This window comes from Pleurodeles waltl, chromosome 6, assembly GCF_031143425.1.
Source record: "Pleurodeles waltl isolate 20211129_DDA chromosome 6, aPleWal1.hap1.20221129, whole genome shotgun sequence".
Classification (NCBI taxonomy): Eukaryota; Metazoa; Chordata; class Amphibia; order Caudata; family Salamandridae; genus Pleurodeles; species Pleurodeles waltl.
Genome location: NC_090445.1, coordinates 51,923,480 through 51,938,695, shown reverse-complemented (window position 1 = coordinate 51,938,695; position 15,216 = coordinate 51,923,480). Strand labels below are relative to the sequence as shown.

The 15,216-nt window shown below is 44.9% G+C and overlaps 1 protein-coding gene across 2 annotated transcripts in view; it reads left to right on the top strand.

The window, feature by feature from the left end:
* LOC138299177 (butyrophilin subfamily 1 member A1-like) overlaps window positions 1-15,216 on the top strand; it is a 121,102-nt gene that overhangs the window by 55,362 nt on the left and 50,524 nt on the right. For both annotated transcript variants that reach the window (XM_069237272.1, XM_069237270.1), the window contains exon 7: window positions 5,312-5,428. In XM_069237272.1, the coding sequence (XP_069093373.1) occupies window positions 5,312-5,428 (117 nt within the window). The remainder of the gene's footprint in view (window positions 1-5,311; window positions 5,429-15,216) is intronic.

The following is a 15,216-nucleotide window of genomic DNA, read 5'->3' as shown; positions in this document are numbered from 1 at the left end:
CAACAGCTGCCTAGCCCCCATCCTCACCCCCTTGCAGCCCCAACTGCCCTTTGTGGAGCACAACCACCCAATGGGAGGCAGGATCTGACGATTCTTGCATGATTGGCAGGCCATAACATCAGACAGATTGGTCCAGCAAACTGTTTGCAAGGGATATGCCCTTATCTTCCTTTCAGCACCACTGCACCTTCCATCTAGAAAACATGCAGATCAAAGGCCCCTGGTCTCCAGCGCAGTCTTGGCTTCACAGTAACCTTCTGGATCTAAGGGCTATTCGCACGGCGCTGAAAGCCTTCCTTCCGTCCATCAGGGAGGCTGGTACGGGTGCTCAGGGACACCACCACCGTCATGTGGTACTATAACAAACAGGACAGGGTTGGGTCATGAACCCTGTGCCAGGAGGCCTTGTACCTCTGAAAGTGGCTGGACCACCAAGGAATTTTCCTGATGGTGAACCACCTGACTGGATCATTGAATGCCAGGACAAATGAGCCCAGCCGTTGACACCAAGCAGATCATGAGTGGCAGTTAAACCCTTGTCGCACAGTCTCACCCGCAAATGGGGAGAACCTTGGCTCAAACTGATCACCACCACCTAAAGCGCGCAATGTCAGCGTCTCTGTGTTTCGGAGTTTCCAAGAAATCTCTTTCTTTGACACACTTTCCACCTTGAGTAGAACTCAGGATTCTGGTCTGACTTTCCACCGATACCACTCCTGCCCTGAGTTCTCAAGAAGATCAGGATGGACCAGGTCGAACTCCTGGGCTTGAGAATCTGTCCTCTGATAAGGCTGCCGCACCGGGAGAACCTGATGTTGCAGCAGAATGGTCAGGTTCTCCACTCTGGCCTATGCAACCCCAACCTTCATTCATGGAGGTTGAGCGGCGATAGATGAACACCTTTGACCTTTGCCCAGAGGTGATTGATATCATGGCAGCCAGGCGTCCCTTGAGAAAAACTGTATATTCTTGCAGTTTGAACAAAATTGTGGTTTTGGTGCCGCACTCACCAGATTTACTCCCTGATCAGCTGTCAGGTTTCATTATTTTTTCTGTCTCCCACCCGGCAAGGCCTTTCTGTGGGCACAGTTAAAGGTTATCTTTTAGCCCTCTCAGCCTTCTCACAGTTGCCTAACTAGCCCTCCTTATTTGCGCCAGCTGTTGTGATGCATTTTTTGAAAGGGCTTCAGCATGTGTTTCCTCCTTCTCCTTTTTTAGTACATCAAAGGGACCTGAGTCTCGTCCTTACTTGAGTGAACTTCAGGCTCTGTGTGTTCATCCACCATACACCACCTTCTTCCCGAGAAGCAAGTTCTACACAATAGTGCATCCTCCCTCCTGAAAGTTGTGATGCTGTTCCATGTCAGCCAATCATGCCATCCAATCAACCACTCTGCTCGCGTTCTATGCTCCACCTTACCTCTCTAAGAAGAGGCTTCATTGCTTGGATCCTAAGAGAGCGTTCAGCTTCTACATTGATTGCACCAAAGTCCACTGGGCGAACGATCGGCTCTTTGTGGGGTTCACCGCAGTGAAGAAAGGGTGTGCTGAAGCATACCATCTCATAATGGCTTGTGCTCTGCATTAAGATCTGCTATGCACTGGTGAAGAACCAGAATCCCATAGGGCTGTGTGCCCATTCCACCTGGGATAAAGCTGCTACCACTGCTTTAGCATACAGAGTCCCTGCCCTAGATATCTGCCAGGTTGCTACTTTGGTGTTCCCCCATACGTTCACAAAGCATATTGTCTGGACTGTCAGGTTTGCTGAGAAAAGCATTTTGCACGCTCGGTCCTGGAGGAATTTCTGGTTTGAGTCCATTCTCATACCGGGTGTTATTTTGGTATCTATTCAAAAGATAAGGAACCTGTTTCTCTCAGAAAAACAAGAACAAGTTACTTACCTTTAGCAATGAGCGTTCTGGTAAAGACTGTGTCGATCCGCAGATTCATTAATAACCCTCCCATCCTCCTTATTCTGTGAGTAGACACTATCCATTATTCACATCCCAGGTCTGGCAATATGCAAACTGGTTTGATTTTAGAGCTCAATGTCTGCTGGCACGGACAGTCTTGAAAGCATCTGATGTCAGCGCACGAGAGTGGTCCGCAGCATAACGGTCTCAATACTATGCTGCTTGGCAGCACTTACTGCTGCTCTAAAGTACTGCTGAAAAGTTTCCGGATTCCAGTCTGATGCCTGGGGAATATTCAAAAGGTGGAATCAACCAGGATGAGATGTTACCGAAGGAAAGTAACTTGTTCATCATAGCTGTTTCACTCTAGGCTACTCCCTGTTTCTCACTTTTATTCTACCCTCCCTTTTAGTTTCCTGTCATTTTTATTTATTTACTCTTATTTTTTATAAGCAACAAATACGTTTGACAGGAAATGCCGCACATAGTAACAGTCCAGCAATAAATATAAATTGTGGCTAAAGGCTTATAGAGAGGGTGATCACCTAGAAGGTTGATGGGTTAAGAGCAGTAACTGGGCAATTCATACATGTATAATATAGCTGTGTATAGTGACATATTTAGGGGCATATTTAGGAGCCCTTAGCGCCTCCTTGCACCACATTGGTGTCATTTTTTACGCTAATGTGGCCCAATGAGGTCAAAATCGCTGCACCAGATTTACAAAATGGAGCAATTCATGCATTGCGCCACTTTGATCCCCCTGCGCCACATTATGCCTGTGCCAGGCATAATGTATGCAAGGGGGTGTTCCCCCATGGGGGGAGGGCCCAAAAAATGGTGCAAAAAAATCTAAAAGATTTCTTTGCGTCATTTGTTTCAACATTTTTAATACCTTCCCATTATTTATAATGGGCCCCTATGTACTGTTCAGGGACAGCTCCAAAATATTAGCACTCACCCTGAACAGTACATCAATAGCGTCAAAAATTCTGATGCTATTGCTCCAGTGGCAGTAGTGGAGTGCTAAGGTGCGCAAGGAAAGTGGCACTGCACTGAGTGCAGAGCCACTTTTCTTAAATCTGCCCCTTAGTGTGTTGATAATTGCAGTATGTTGTTAATTTATTAAGTTATTGTGCCACAAGGTGCTTCTTAGGGGTAGTAAGCTAAATGTGTAAATACTTTTCAGCAGGTAAAGAGTTCTTGTGTGGGGGATGCAGTAATTAAAAATCAAACTGCTTCTTGTTCAAGTTGGATGTGGCTTGGAGCTTGAGCTACTCAGGATTTTGGAAAGGCCATTAAGTCAGAAACTACTCATCGCTTTGAACAGAAGTTGCATACTGAGCTATAGGAGTGTGTCGAGAAACATTATAAAGTGTCCTTGTAGCAAGCTTCAGACTCTTTTCAGGTGCAGTAACAGAAAATAGGGGGGACCTACTAGAAGGGAGTAACAGTGATCTAGTGTGCGAAGCGCTAGCGAGAAGACATTCCTAGCTGTGAGGAAGGAAATGTAAAGACTGAGTATTTGTATGTTCAGTGATTGTAATCTAGCTGTGTGACTTTGTCAGCCATAGATGCTTCAATGTTCATTCATTGATGGGTTGGACTGATTCCTGGCTGAGTGTGTTATGATGAAAAGGTCTGGGGTGAATGGTTGGGTTTGGAGAGGGAGGTAGGTGCACATGAATCGGGAAAATAGTCTATTTCAGCTTTGGGTGAATTCAACAAAGGTGAGTGGGCAGCTCTCATGTGGTAGATGGCATTGAGCCACTTTGAGACCTGTGTCTGGTGGAGAGGAGTGAAGGAAGGATGTGGGGTAAAATTGGGCAATATATGAACAGAGAGGATCGGGAAGATGAAGGATATCACAAAGGGATGAGGTTTAAAGATTTAAAGAGAGCCAGAGAGAGGACCCAGGATTGAGCCACGCAAATTGTCTGCCAACTGCGGCTTTATAGTAGAGATGCTGAAAAGTTGTGAGAGATCTGATATAAAAGACAATCGATTGCTCTGTCTGCGATACCGAGATTGGTTAGGGAGGCCAGAAAAGTAGGGTCATCAAAAGCGTCAGTTGCTGCTGAGAGATTGAGAAGAATAAGACTAGACAAGATGTGATTATAGCGCTTTGAGAAGTTGGACATGTGGCAGAGAACACTTTCTGTATTTCTGTAGAGGGCAAAATGCTGATTCTATGTTGGTAAAAATGTAAAGGACAATTCAATAATTCCTTGAGAGCTTTGGTCTGAGTATACAGCAACATTGGTAAAGTAAACAAGGGGATCATTCAACAAACATATTTTAGACAAAAAAGTACATTAAAGGAGGTTGCACATAGTTTGATGTGCATCAAACTATTCTGTAGTCAGGTTTTCCCCCATTTTGTCTGCCTCGTTTTTGGTTTCTTTCCTTTATGCTATTTGCTGCCTCTTCCCACCTGAGAAAAAAACGATATAGTTGCCATGTTCCTGCCCCAACAATACTGGCTATTTCTCTATAGTCAAACCATTAAAATCAACTTTTAAATATGTACCAGTCCAACTGCTCCCAAAGGGAATCTACACTTTAATCATATTTAAAGGTAGCCCCCATGTTAACCTATGAGAGAGATAGGCTTTGCACAGTGAAAACCAAATTTGGTAGTATTTCACTGTCAGGACAAAGAAAAAACACATTAGTATATGTGCTACCTTAAACATACACTGCACCCTACCCATGGGGCTACCTAGGGTCTACCTTAGGGGTGTCTGACATGTAAGAAAAGGGAAGGCTTAGGCCTGGCAAATGGGTACACTTGCCAAGTCGACTTGACAGTTTAAAACTGCACACACAGACACTGCAGTGGCAGGTCTGAGCCATGTTTACAGGGCTAATAATCTGGGTGGCAAAACCAGTGCTGCAGGCCCACTAGTAGCATTTGAGTTACAGGCCCTAAGCACCTCTAGTGCACTGTACTAGTGACTTACCAGTAAATCAAATATGCCAATCATGGAAATCAAATTACACATGCATTTTACATAGAAGCACTTGCACTTAAGCACTGGATAGCAGCGGTAAAGTGCCCAGAGTAACAAAAACAGCAAAAACAGAGTCCAGCACAAATCAACAACCTGGGGAACAGAGGCAAAAAGTTAGTGGAGACCACTCCAAGGATGCCAAGTCTAACACCCATGAGCTACCTAAACTTCTTTCTATGCATTCTGTAAGTATTTTAAACATATCTCAGTAATGCACTGTCCGTAAGGCAAGGACAGAGCTGTGCAGATATTTCTAGTGAAATAGAAAATAAAATACTATTCTCTTTTCTTACTCTCTCAGTGCTTCCACCATTTGCCAACTATAGCAGTGCTGGTTTCTTTTTTAAATGACTCTTCGCCCTAATGTTCTTTTCTTTACAGAAACTTTCTTCGTAACCTTCTCACCCTGGGTGGTAGTGCTCTCGGTGGTACTGGTCATTTGGATTCTCCTCTGCCTCCTGTTCCTTGGTGCCTTCTGGAAACAGAATCAAGCAAAAAGTAAGAAAACATACTGGCTTCTCCCAGAAAGCTGGCAACACTGTTCTTTCCTTTCTGTTAGTTGACTGTGCTTGGCACATATTGGTCACTGGTCAATCGCAGGACGTATCCGCTCAATTTGATTTTGGTGATAATGGAGAATGATGCTTTCTACAAAACTTTCCTATTGACTAAAAAAGTGAGGGGTTTGCAGGCAGTTCTGGAATTAATCTAATGAATTATTCCAGAACTTCATGGTCTGATTTAATACTCCTGAGCAATATTTCTTTCTTGGTGCATATGATTAAACATGCCTAAAAATGAACACCTGATACAGAACAGTGGACGTACAGACGGTATATCTTCATGCAGCATGAGACAAGAATCACTACTAATCCACTATATCTTGCCAAGAAAAATAACCACCATTTTAGACACTGTAAATATTAATAATACTTCTTGGAACTTGGATTATTGATTTGGTAAGGGGTAACCTTATCAACTTAATAAACCCAATCCGGTCAGGTCACTAACAGTTATGTGGAAGCATCTGCTTACCCGGGGTCCTGCGGCACAAGCAGTTTCCTTTAGAAATATCCACAGCCTTCAAGCTGTATCACACAACATTAAAGATAAGACCACAACAAAATATAATCCCCAAACCAGTTTATAAAAAACCAAGGCAAATTAAATAAACAAAATAAGACCAAAATGATTAATAGCAGATTATGGGCGTTGGAGATGTGGATTTTAAATGCTAAGGGAGTGCAGAAACAGTGTAGCGCCAGTCAGAATTGATGTTTGCGGACATCTGCAAATTAGATACAATTTCAAGATGACAATGTTAGAGCAGGAGTCAGTTAAGCCTAGTGGGCAGTTCTGGTCAAAGCTGTTACCCAAAGGACTCTATTACTTTTTGGGTTCTCAGAATTGATGAGCGGGCGAGTTGCAATGCTGAGTTCACTGAGGGTCACTCAAAGTCAAACACATTGTCGTCGAGCTCGTGCAGAGGCCCTCACTTTTTGTCTTAAATGCACCTAAGAGTAAAAGTTGGATTTCGTAGGTACTGAGGACCTCTCATTGTACTAATGGATTCTTTGCCTCTGGCTGGTTTCAAGGCCTACATTTGCAGTTAGTCATTTTCTTTATTTTTTTAAATCCTCCAGTGGGACAAGGTAGAATGCTGTATTTGGGCTGGGCAGGAGACTCAATAGTCTCACTGTGATGTCCTGCTAAAGCCCCTTTCTTCACAGCAACAACGTCAGAGTAAGATGACCCAGAACATTTGCCTACAGATGATGCACCTCTTTCTGGTAGCTTCAGCATATCATCCTGGTCCTGCAAAAGATGAAAAAATTATCTAAGGTTCTGGTTTAGAGTTTGGCAGATGGGCACTCCATCACAAACGTTCATTAGAATGCATTACATCCTAATGCACTTGGAAGCATAGGAACTCAGCTTGATATATCATTTTGTGTTCATATCCCTTCTCTCCACTTCAAATGTCATTTTCCAAGAAGTGTAGACAGTATAATTTTTTTACATTTTTGTTCAATTTTTTGTCAGCCTCTCTTCCTATAAATAGTCTAACCAGTAGGCACAACGGAAGCACAAAGGGGCATTTTGAGAAGAAAGTGGCGCATCATAGATGATGAACCATTTTTCTTGCACCCCCCCCCCTTACTGGCACCTAACAACACCATGGTTGCGCCGAATTTACAATAAAGCGCACCATGGTGGTCGTTAGCCTCATAGCATCAAAAGTTTTGACACTATTGTGGTGCTTTGCAAAAATGTTGACGCTAGTGCAGCAAAGCACAGGGAGGCCCATTGAATATAATGGATGCGTCATTTTAACGCCTGCTCTAAGCAGGCGTTAAAAATGAAAAAAAAAATTGTGCAGTGTCATGTTGTAAATTTCACTGCACCATTTTTTTCGGCCCTCCCTGTGCCAGACCGTCCCCATTGCATACATTATGCCTGGGGCAGGCATAATGTGGTGCAAGGGGTTACAAAGTGGCGCAATTCTTGCATTGTGCCACTTTGTAAATCTTGCGCAGTGAAAATTCCTCCTTAACTCCACATTAGCGTAAAAAATGACGCTAATGTGTCTCAAGAAGGCGCAAGAGGCTGATAAAAATGCCCCAAAGTTCTTCATCTGCCATGTCTTGCCATAACTGACAGAGGCACTCCACACACCATGAGCATATGATGCCCGTACTTACTACGGGTCCAATCCTTACACTCTCGAATCTCTTCTTTTAAGATATTATTACACCAGTCCACTTTAGAGCCTCAAAGTACTTTGATCAATCCCAGTCCACCTGGCGATGTGAAATCATGTGACTCCATCCTTGGCCTGCTTCACACTCCAGGTCCCAGAACTATTCTCATTGCTCCTCCTTAGTCAGCAGTAGTCAGCTGTAGTCACATGTAGGCCTCCGCACAGGTCCTTGTACGTAAAAGCCACCAGCATAGGCACCCACATATCGCATTGGTTGACTCCAGAACAATCCTCACGCAAATTGAAGGTCTGAAGCATAGCCTAACCATAAGCAACAAGTTTAGCTACAATTATTTGAGACTAATGCAGTTTTTTTAATTTTAGCTCCAAAGTAAGGTCTTCAAACCTCATTCCAAGGTGTGCAGTCATTGTGGTTACACAAGAGCATGTCAGCACCTTTGGGGCTCGCCGCACAAGACATATTTTTTATGCTAATTTTATGTACATTGTAATAAACATGCTAAATTACGAATCTGAATGGTAGTGAAAATGTTTTTTAAGAGCAGGCAGTGATCGCACGGACAGCTGCCTTCGTTTTTGTTTTTGAAACACATCCCATTTTACTTTTATTTAAAAACAAACACAGACATGGTGGTCTGCCGCCCTTGCATTCCACCATCCCTGTGTTATTGCCGATTCCCAATGGGTCGCAAATTGCGACTTGCCTTGTGAAATTGGGAACCGAAAATGTGTCTGTGACACATTAGTACATTTACTTTTGTGACTTGCAAATTGTGAGTAGCAACAATTCGCAATTTGATGGTCGTAAGAGGAAATGGTCGTACATCTGGGGCCAGATGTAGCAAAGGTTTTTCCCCATTCTGTGTCTATGGGAAAAAGTGCTCGTACATATGGCCCCTGGTCCTCAATCTTTTAGATTGATATGGGGCACATACTTTTCGGCATTTCCTTTATTATTGTGACTTTTTTGTGTTAGACATTTTCCAGTTTCTGTGCTCTGTTCTGTGATTGCTAAATACAGACAACAAAGATATATACGATAACTGTTCTGTTTAACATTGTTGTGCAATTGATTTGTAGGATCGAACAGCATTTTCCAAACTGTACCAAAGGAATATTTATTGAAATTAGCGAGCTGAGCTACTTTTTGTGTACATTTTAAATGACCGCTAGCTTGGAGGTCATTTAGACGTTTGGCGGGCGGAATGGTCACGGCCTGGCAGCCATAAAGTTCTTTACCAGCTAACGAAGATTACTCCATCCACCAATAAATAAATTAGGCCCAGGTTTCTCTTTAATATATAACTTCATTTCAGAAGCATATCGCTCCTTACGTTGGATTTCCCTTGGACAACATGTTTAGTTTGAGGCACTTTGTATTGCACATAGGGTCTGATCAGGCCTAGAAAGATCTGACTTAAAGATCCTTTTGATTCCATAGATTCCTGATCACCACTCACCTTTTATTGTTTCCTGGTGATGTGGGTGAAGAAAACTCTTGTGGAGGCTCTTTCCGTTATTCGCCCCTCAGGCTCTGGAACACTTGTGCCGCTTTCCAAGCTGAGGGAAATTTCCCACATTTAATAGAAAGAGTAAACAGGGCGCAAACAACAAGAGCGAGTGTGTTAGATAATGACACCGAGAGCTTGGGTGGACAGATATCAAGGGAAGATCCAGATTTAGCAGAGGCGAGTACCGTCTGGATGAGTTCAGTCTAATAGGGCCCCTTTAGCCTCGGCTACATTACCCCTGTGAGTAGCTAGCCGGGGGCATGGCCAGAAGCCTGCATGGGACCAGACTGCCCCCTGCACTACACACTTGGCGAAGCTTTGATTAAAACTGACCCCGGCTCCCGCTGAGTGGGCGACTGGCTCAAGAGCAGGCCTGTCTGTGCCCATCAGGGGCCGGAAGAGACTGGAAAGACTGGAATTAGCCTGTAGGGAAGTCCCAAGTAAGGCCTACATGGTAGCCAAGTTGGTCGGTGGGGGTCCATATAGAAGCTAGCCAGCGGTCTAAGCCAAGGGACACTAACATGGACTACATTGCAGCGCCCCCTCACAGGTGGAATGATTTTGATTCGAGTAATCTGGGGCATGGCAACCCCTGATCCTTGGGACTGTGCATGGGCGGGTTGTCTTTGAGCCAAGCTGGGGAAGGTCCAATTTCTGTATCTAAGGGGCCAGGGGTAGCTGCGGATGTTGTTGGGTTGGCTAGTGCAGGCCCCCCATTTATTAACTTGCCCCCTGCCTCTCGCCCATACGTGGTTGTTCTCTTTGGAGTCCCCAGGATGAGGGTGAAAGGGAGCCTCAGAAAGAATTAAACAAATGCATGCGTTGGTTAATGCACAATACGAAAGTTCCCACCATACTAGTGGACAACTTAATTCTCACCAGACGAGTAAGCTGGATTGGCTTGTCTCTAAAAGGCTGCCTGGGGGTTTGCGTGATTACCAATTTTAGGAATCCTAGAATGTCTCAGAGCCTCTGTAGTGTGATCCCCCAGAGCAGAGAATGCACACTGGTATTACGATATTGCCTCTGGGCTATTTCTAGAACACCCCCCCAATTTACACCATCTGGAAGACAAGCTTCCTATTTCTCAAACCCTACAGCCCAAAGTCGTAGCACTCTTCCATACTGGCCAAATGCACACCTGGGGTAGATTGATGTAGGGCTGTAGATCCAACATTGGACCAAAGAGTTTTTCGTTTTTCACTTCCTCATGGTACCAATAGGAGTTTGGATGAAATGGTTAGCAGGGTAAGCTGTTCCAACGATGCAGTTGTGGTGGGCACAGTAAAGAGGGATCTTAGAGAATCACCAGTACCCTGAATAACCAATGCTCCTTGGTTTATGGAACCCACAAATCCCCCACTTCTTTTAGGTCATCCAGGGAAGGTGGTAAGGGATCCAGTCTGATTAGGGATTTACTTCAAAGGGTGACACTCCTAGGTTTGAGGAGCTTATGCCAAGTTCCACTCTTGTTAGTCAGCCAGGGGAGAGTGATAAAGAAGGGGGTGTGAAAGAGGTTACAGTCCAGCAAGAGATGATTAAGGACTAGAGAATTGAGAACAGTGAGCCTTCCAAGCAGCAATAAAGACCCCCCAAGCCATGCTAAAGTGCACTTTTGGAATGTGGCTGGAATGTGGGGCAGATTGGATAGCCCAGATTGGATATCTTTTATAAGCCAGTATGATTGATATTTGCCTATTTCAAGAGACATGGCTCTTCAGCGATGTCGAACATCAAGGGTGTGCCACCTGCTCCATGGCAGCAACTAGAGGGGAGCAGGGGAGGCCCTCAGCGGGGTTGCCTATATGGGTAGCCTCTCATTTGGATTACTTGTCTACGATTGTGGAGACCGCTAATAGTGATATTCTGTGCCTTTTACTCCTGTCCACGAGCAACATCGAACTGTTTGTGGTTAACGATTACTCTATGCCTATAGTTTTGGCCGAGAATCCCCAATTATGGAGTGTTTGTCTGCCTTTCTGTCCCAGCTTCCTAATAGTGCATTCAAGTTGATTGGAGGAGATTTTAATTGTCATTTTGAACCTATCAGTGCTGGGGTAGATGATCTTATGATGGTGGAAGATAGTCTGTGGCACATCCCAATGTCTGGTTCTCAACATGTGAAGAAATGTTCTCCGTTGCTCCTCCAGTTGAACGTGCTCCTACTAAATCATTCCATCCATGCTTGTAATGGCCGTACCAAGTCTGACCGAAAAGGGTCCCATACATTTAATTGATTAGGAAGGACCTCATTTATTGATTATATTGTTATTGATATCAGGCTTTGGTCTCTTGTTACGGATCTGGAAATCATTGTAAGGCACAATAGCGACCATAACGCACTATCGCTCCACCTAAGGACTCTGTGTTTAAGGGAGAGGACAAAGGAAGTTCCAGGGTGGATGATAGACTCATGTTGTCCTCGAATAGGCGTAGGATCAAGTGGAATGGAATTGTACGCTGTCAGATTTTTATTACTATTGGCTTCGCTCTGGATAAGGTGGGTGGGACTTTAGAGGCCCAAGCGCCTACCAACCAGTGGGCTCCCATTGAAAATGTGCATAAGGAGCTAATGGAGAAGCTTAAAAACTTTTTTGTGAAGCACTAGGGTGGCAGTGTTAAGAAAAAACTGGATGCGGGGTTTAATAGGCAGTGCCGGCAGGCGTAACTGGACCTTCTTAGGGCTATCAAACGGAAAGATCCTGGGCTGGTGCATATGTCCAGACATCAGTACAAGCAAAGAGAGAGTGGGAGACCTATAGATCCGGGTCCTTGCACCTAGCCATGAGGACCAAGGACTTCAGTATGTTCTGGCAACTTGTTGCCTCCGGGAAGCACGCGACCGATGGTTCAACTTATAGCAGTATTTCTGCTGACCACTGGTCGGAGCACCTTTGGTCCCTCTGTAGTTCTCAATCTGTTGTAGATGGACCCCTAGGTGATAGAGAAGGGAATGGGGAGGGGTCCATGAAAGGCCAGAGACTTACCCTATGATTACAATCAAGGAGGTGCTTAGTGCAAACTCCAAAGTTGCTCGAGGCAAGGCACCCGGCCTAGATAGAATTCTGGGTGATCTATATAGTTTTGCACCTGACGTCTGGGCTCTGTATGTGAGGGCTCCTATTTAATGCCATTCTGGTGGGGATGCCTCTGCCGGCATTGTGGGCTGGGGACAAAATAATACCCATTCACAAAAAAAGGCTCTCCTCTTCCTACAGCTAATTATAGACCAATTAGCTGAATAGGCACAATGCAAAAATTGTTTGCGTGTGTGATCTTGGTGAGGCTCTAGGTCTGGCTCGAAGACCATAGTGTTCTCAGTCCCCTCCAGGTTGGATGTAGGCAATGCACTATCACCATGGATCAGGTATTTCGCCTCCAATTTACATACTGGAAGATTGCTGTGTTGGAAGGTGCAAATCTTCATGCAATATTTGTGGACCTTTGGGCCACATTTGATGTGGTACCAAGAGACGCCCTGTGGCAGATTCTGTTAAATATTAGGGTACACACTTATCTGTGCAAGATCATACAGAGACTCCACAAGGGGAACTTTGCCCACGTCCAGTTTGGTAAATTAGGTGATCTTACCGAACCATTTCCGGTTAGCAAACGAGTCAAGCAGAGCTAGGTGCTCCTCTGCCGCCGCCGCACCCTTGCCGCTCTTCTGGCTCCCGCTCTACTCGCTGCAGGCACTGGCTCCCTGCCTGCCCAGCGACCAATCCTGATGCTGCTCTCGCACGAGAGCAGCATTAAATTTGGCGGGAGTGCCCTGGCTTGGCGCTCTGAGGCAGAGTGGGAGCCTCCGAGACAGCCAGCCAAACATACATGCGCACTGAAGGGAGTGCTGTGCTCTCCTCCTCCGTCCCTGTCATTGCCCATGTCCCCGCCCCCTGAAAAATAAAAACGATAATAAATACTGTTTATTATCATTTTAATTTTTCATTTTGCAGCTCCTGCTGCTGGCAGAGGGGGGCGACACTCCTCCGCCATAGTCGAGCAGACTTCTGTTTCCTTTTGTGAGTTTGCTTTGCGCTCATGGTGGCCATCGGCTCGCTTATGTGAAACTGTTTTACTTTTCAGTTTATGTGGCAAGAAAAGTCCAGTTAGGAGTTTAGAACTCTAATAGCTTTAACTCGAGTAAACGTGAGACCGATTACATTGTAAATGATTGTTATGATTGTACTGAATATGGTTATTTGGACAGTATTGTGTTATGTATTGATGTGTATGTATTGATGTGCTTTTATGGCTTGATGCTGCAGTTATAATGAGGATGATGAATGAGACGGGGATCTCTGGTGGATAAATTTCAAGGGGAGATCCAGATTTAGCAGAGGCGAGTACCGTCTGCAGAGTTCAGGCTAATTGGACCCATTTAGCCTCAGCTATGCTATCCAATCTTGAGCCTCACTGCAAACTCTACGCACCTGAGACCCTGGTATCCCCAAATTACTAGCAGACAGGGCAATCATAATTAATCCGGTGGTCAACAGGGTACTCAACATGTCCTTGACTACTGAGATAGTACCCTCTTCCTGGAAACAAGCTAAGATCTTGCCCCTGTTAACAAAATCCTTCTGCTGATCCTTGCAGCTCCTCTAATTATAGGCCTATCTCCTTTCTCCCAGCCTTCACTAAGATCCTGGAAAAGCATATGAACCATCAGCTCTCAGACTACCTGGATGCTAACAATCTATTGCATCCCAGCCAGTCTGGCTTTAGGTCTGGTTTTAGCAGAGAGACTGCGCTTTTGGGGGTGACAGAATACATCAAATTCACCCTCAATAGGAGGGGCGCAAGGTAGTGTTGATAATGTTAGGTCTGTTGTCCGCTTTTGACAATGTCCCCCATTCAAGACTACTAGAGTGTCTCCATAATGTTGGGGTGACAGGATTAGCCTTGAACTGGTTTGCTTCCTTCTTGGCAGTTCGGAGTCAACAAATTTGGATCCCCTCCTTATTCTTCAAAACCATGCAAACTAATGGTTGGAGTTCCCCAGAGCTTGGCTTTGAGCCCCACCTACTTTAACATGTATCTTACTCCTTTGGCCTGGACTACTGAAGCCCTTGGTGCTAAGATTACTTCTTACGCTGAAGATACACAACTGCTGTTCTCTTGAGACAAGAGAGACAAGCATTTACAATGCATCGGGTCTCGCGTTTGCTCATGTTAGAGCTGATCGCGTTGTAAACTCCTAACCCGACTTTTCACCTATCGGGCAAAAGTGCATTTATGTACATAACCCGAAAAAGTGAAATCAAGTATGTAAAGCGCTTGACTTCTGCCAAGTGAGATCGGGCTCGTAAATTAGAGGAAAAAAAGTCCGCGAGCCAGTTGGAAAACAGCAAGCCTCGCATGTTTTCTGTACTTGGTCGCTGCGCTGGAGGAGGGCTAGCCACCGGAAAAGGCATGAGATATGCGTGCCTTCGACTAATGAAAGCAAGCAGATTTTATTAGGGAAGCCCACCAACCAATAAAAAACACTGCCGTGTAGTTGACAGGGCTCCGAGCCCTTTTCTAAATACAAAAGAGTCTCGCTGCGAAATGCATGCGCGAGCGCATGCAACGCAGGCTCGACCCTGAAAAACTATCCCGGGAGTGAATGAAATGCTGTTTATCCACTGTTTTCCAGTGGCAAGTTTGCCAGCAGCTAAAGTGCAATGCAGATAAAACTGAATTTATGTTTTTTGGTAATGCTGCACAAGAACTCTGGAAAACATTTTGGCTGGGGGATGCGCCTCTCCCAGGGCTGCCAAGAACTTGCTGTAAGGAATTTAGGATTCAAATCTGATGACAGGCTATCCTTAAAATAATATCAAATTAACACTGCAGTTGGGAGGTGCATTGGGGTACTGCACTCTCTGTGAAAATGTCTGCACTTTCTATCTTATCCGTCAAAAAAAGTTGGTGATCCTGGCCTTGATGACCGCTAGATTGGACTATAGTAATGCCTCGTATCTTGGACTACCAGAGCAACCACTAAATAGACTCCAAGTAATCCAAAGCACTGCAGCCCACCTATTGCTGAACCTACCCCCCAGCTACAGTTC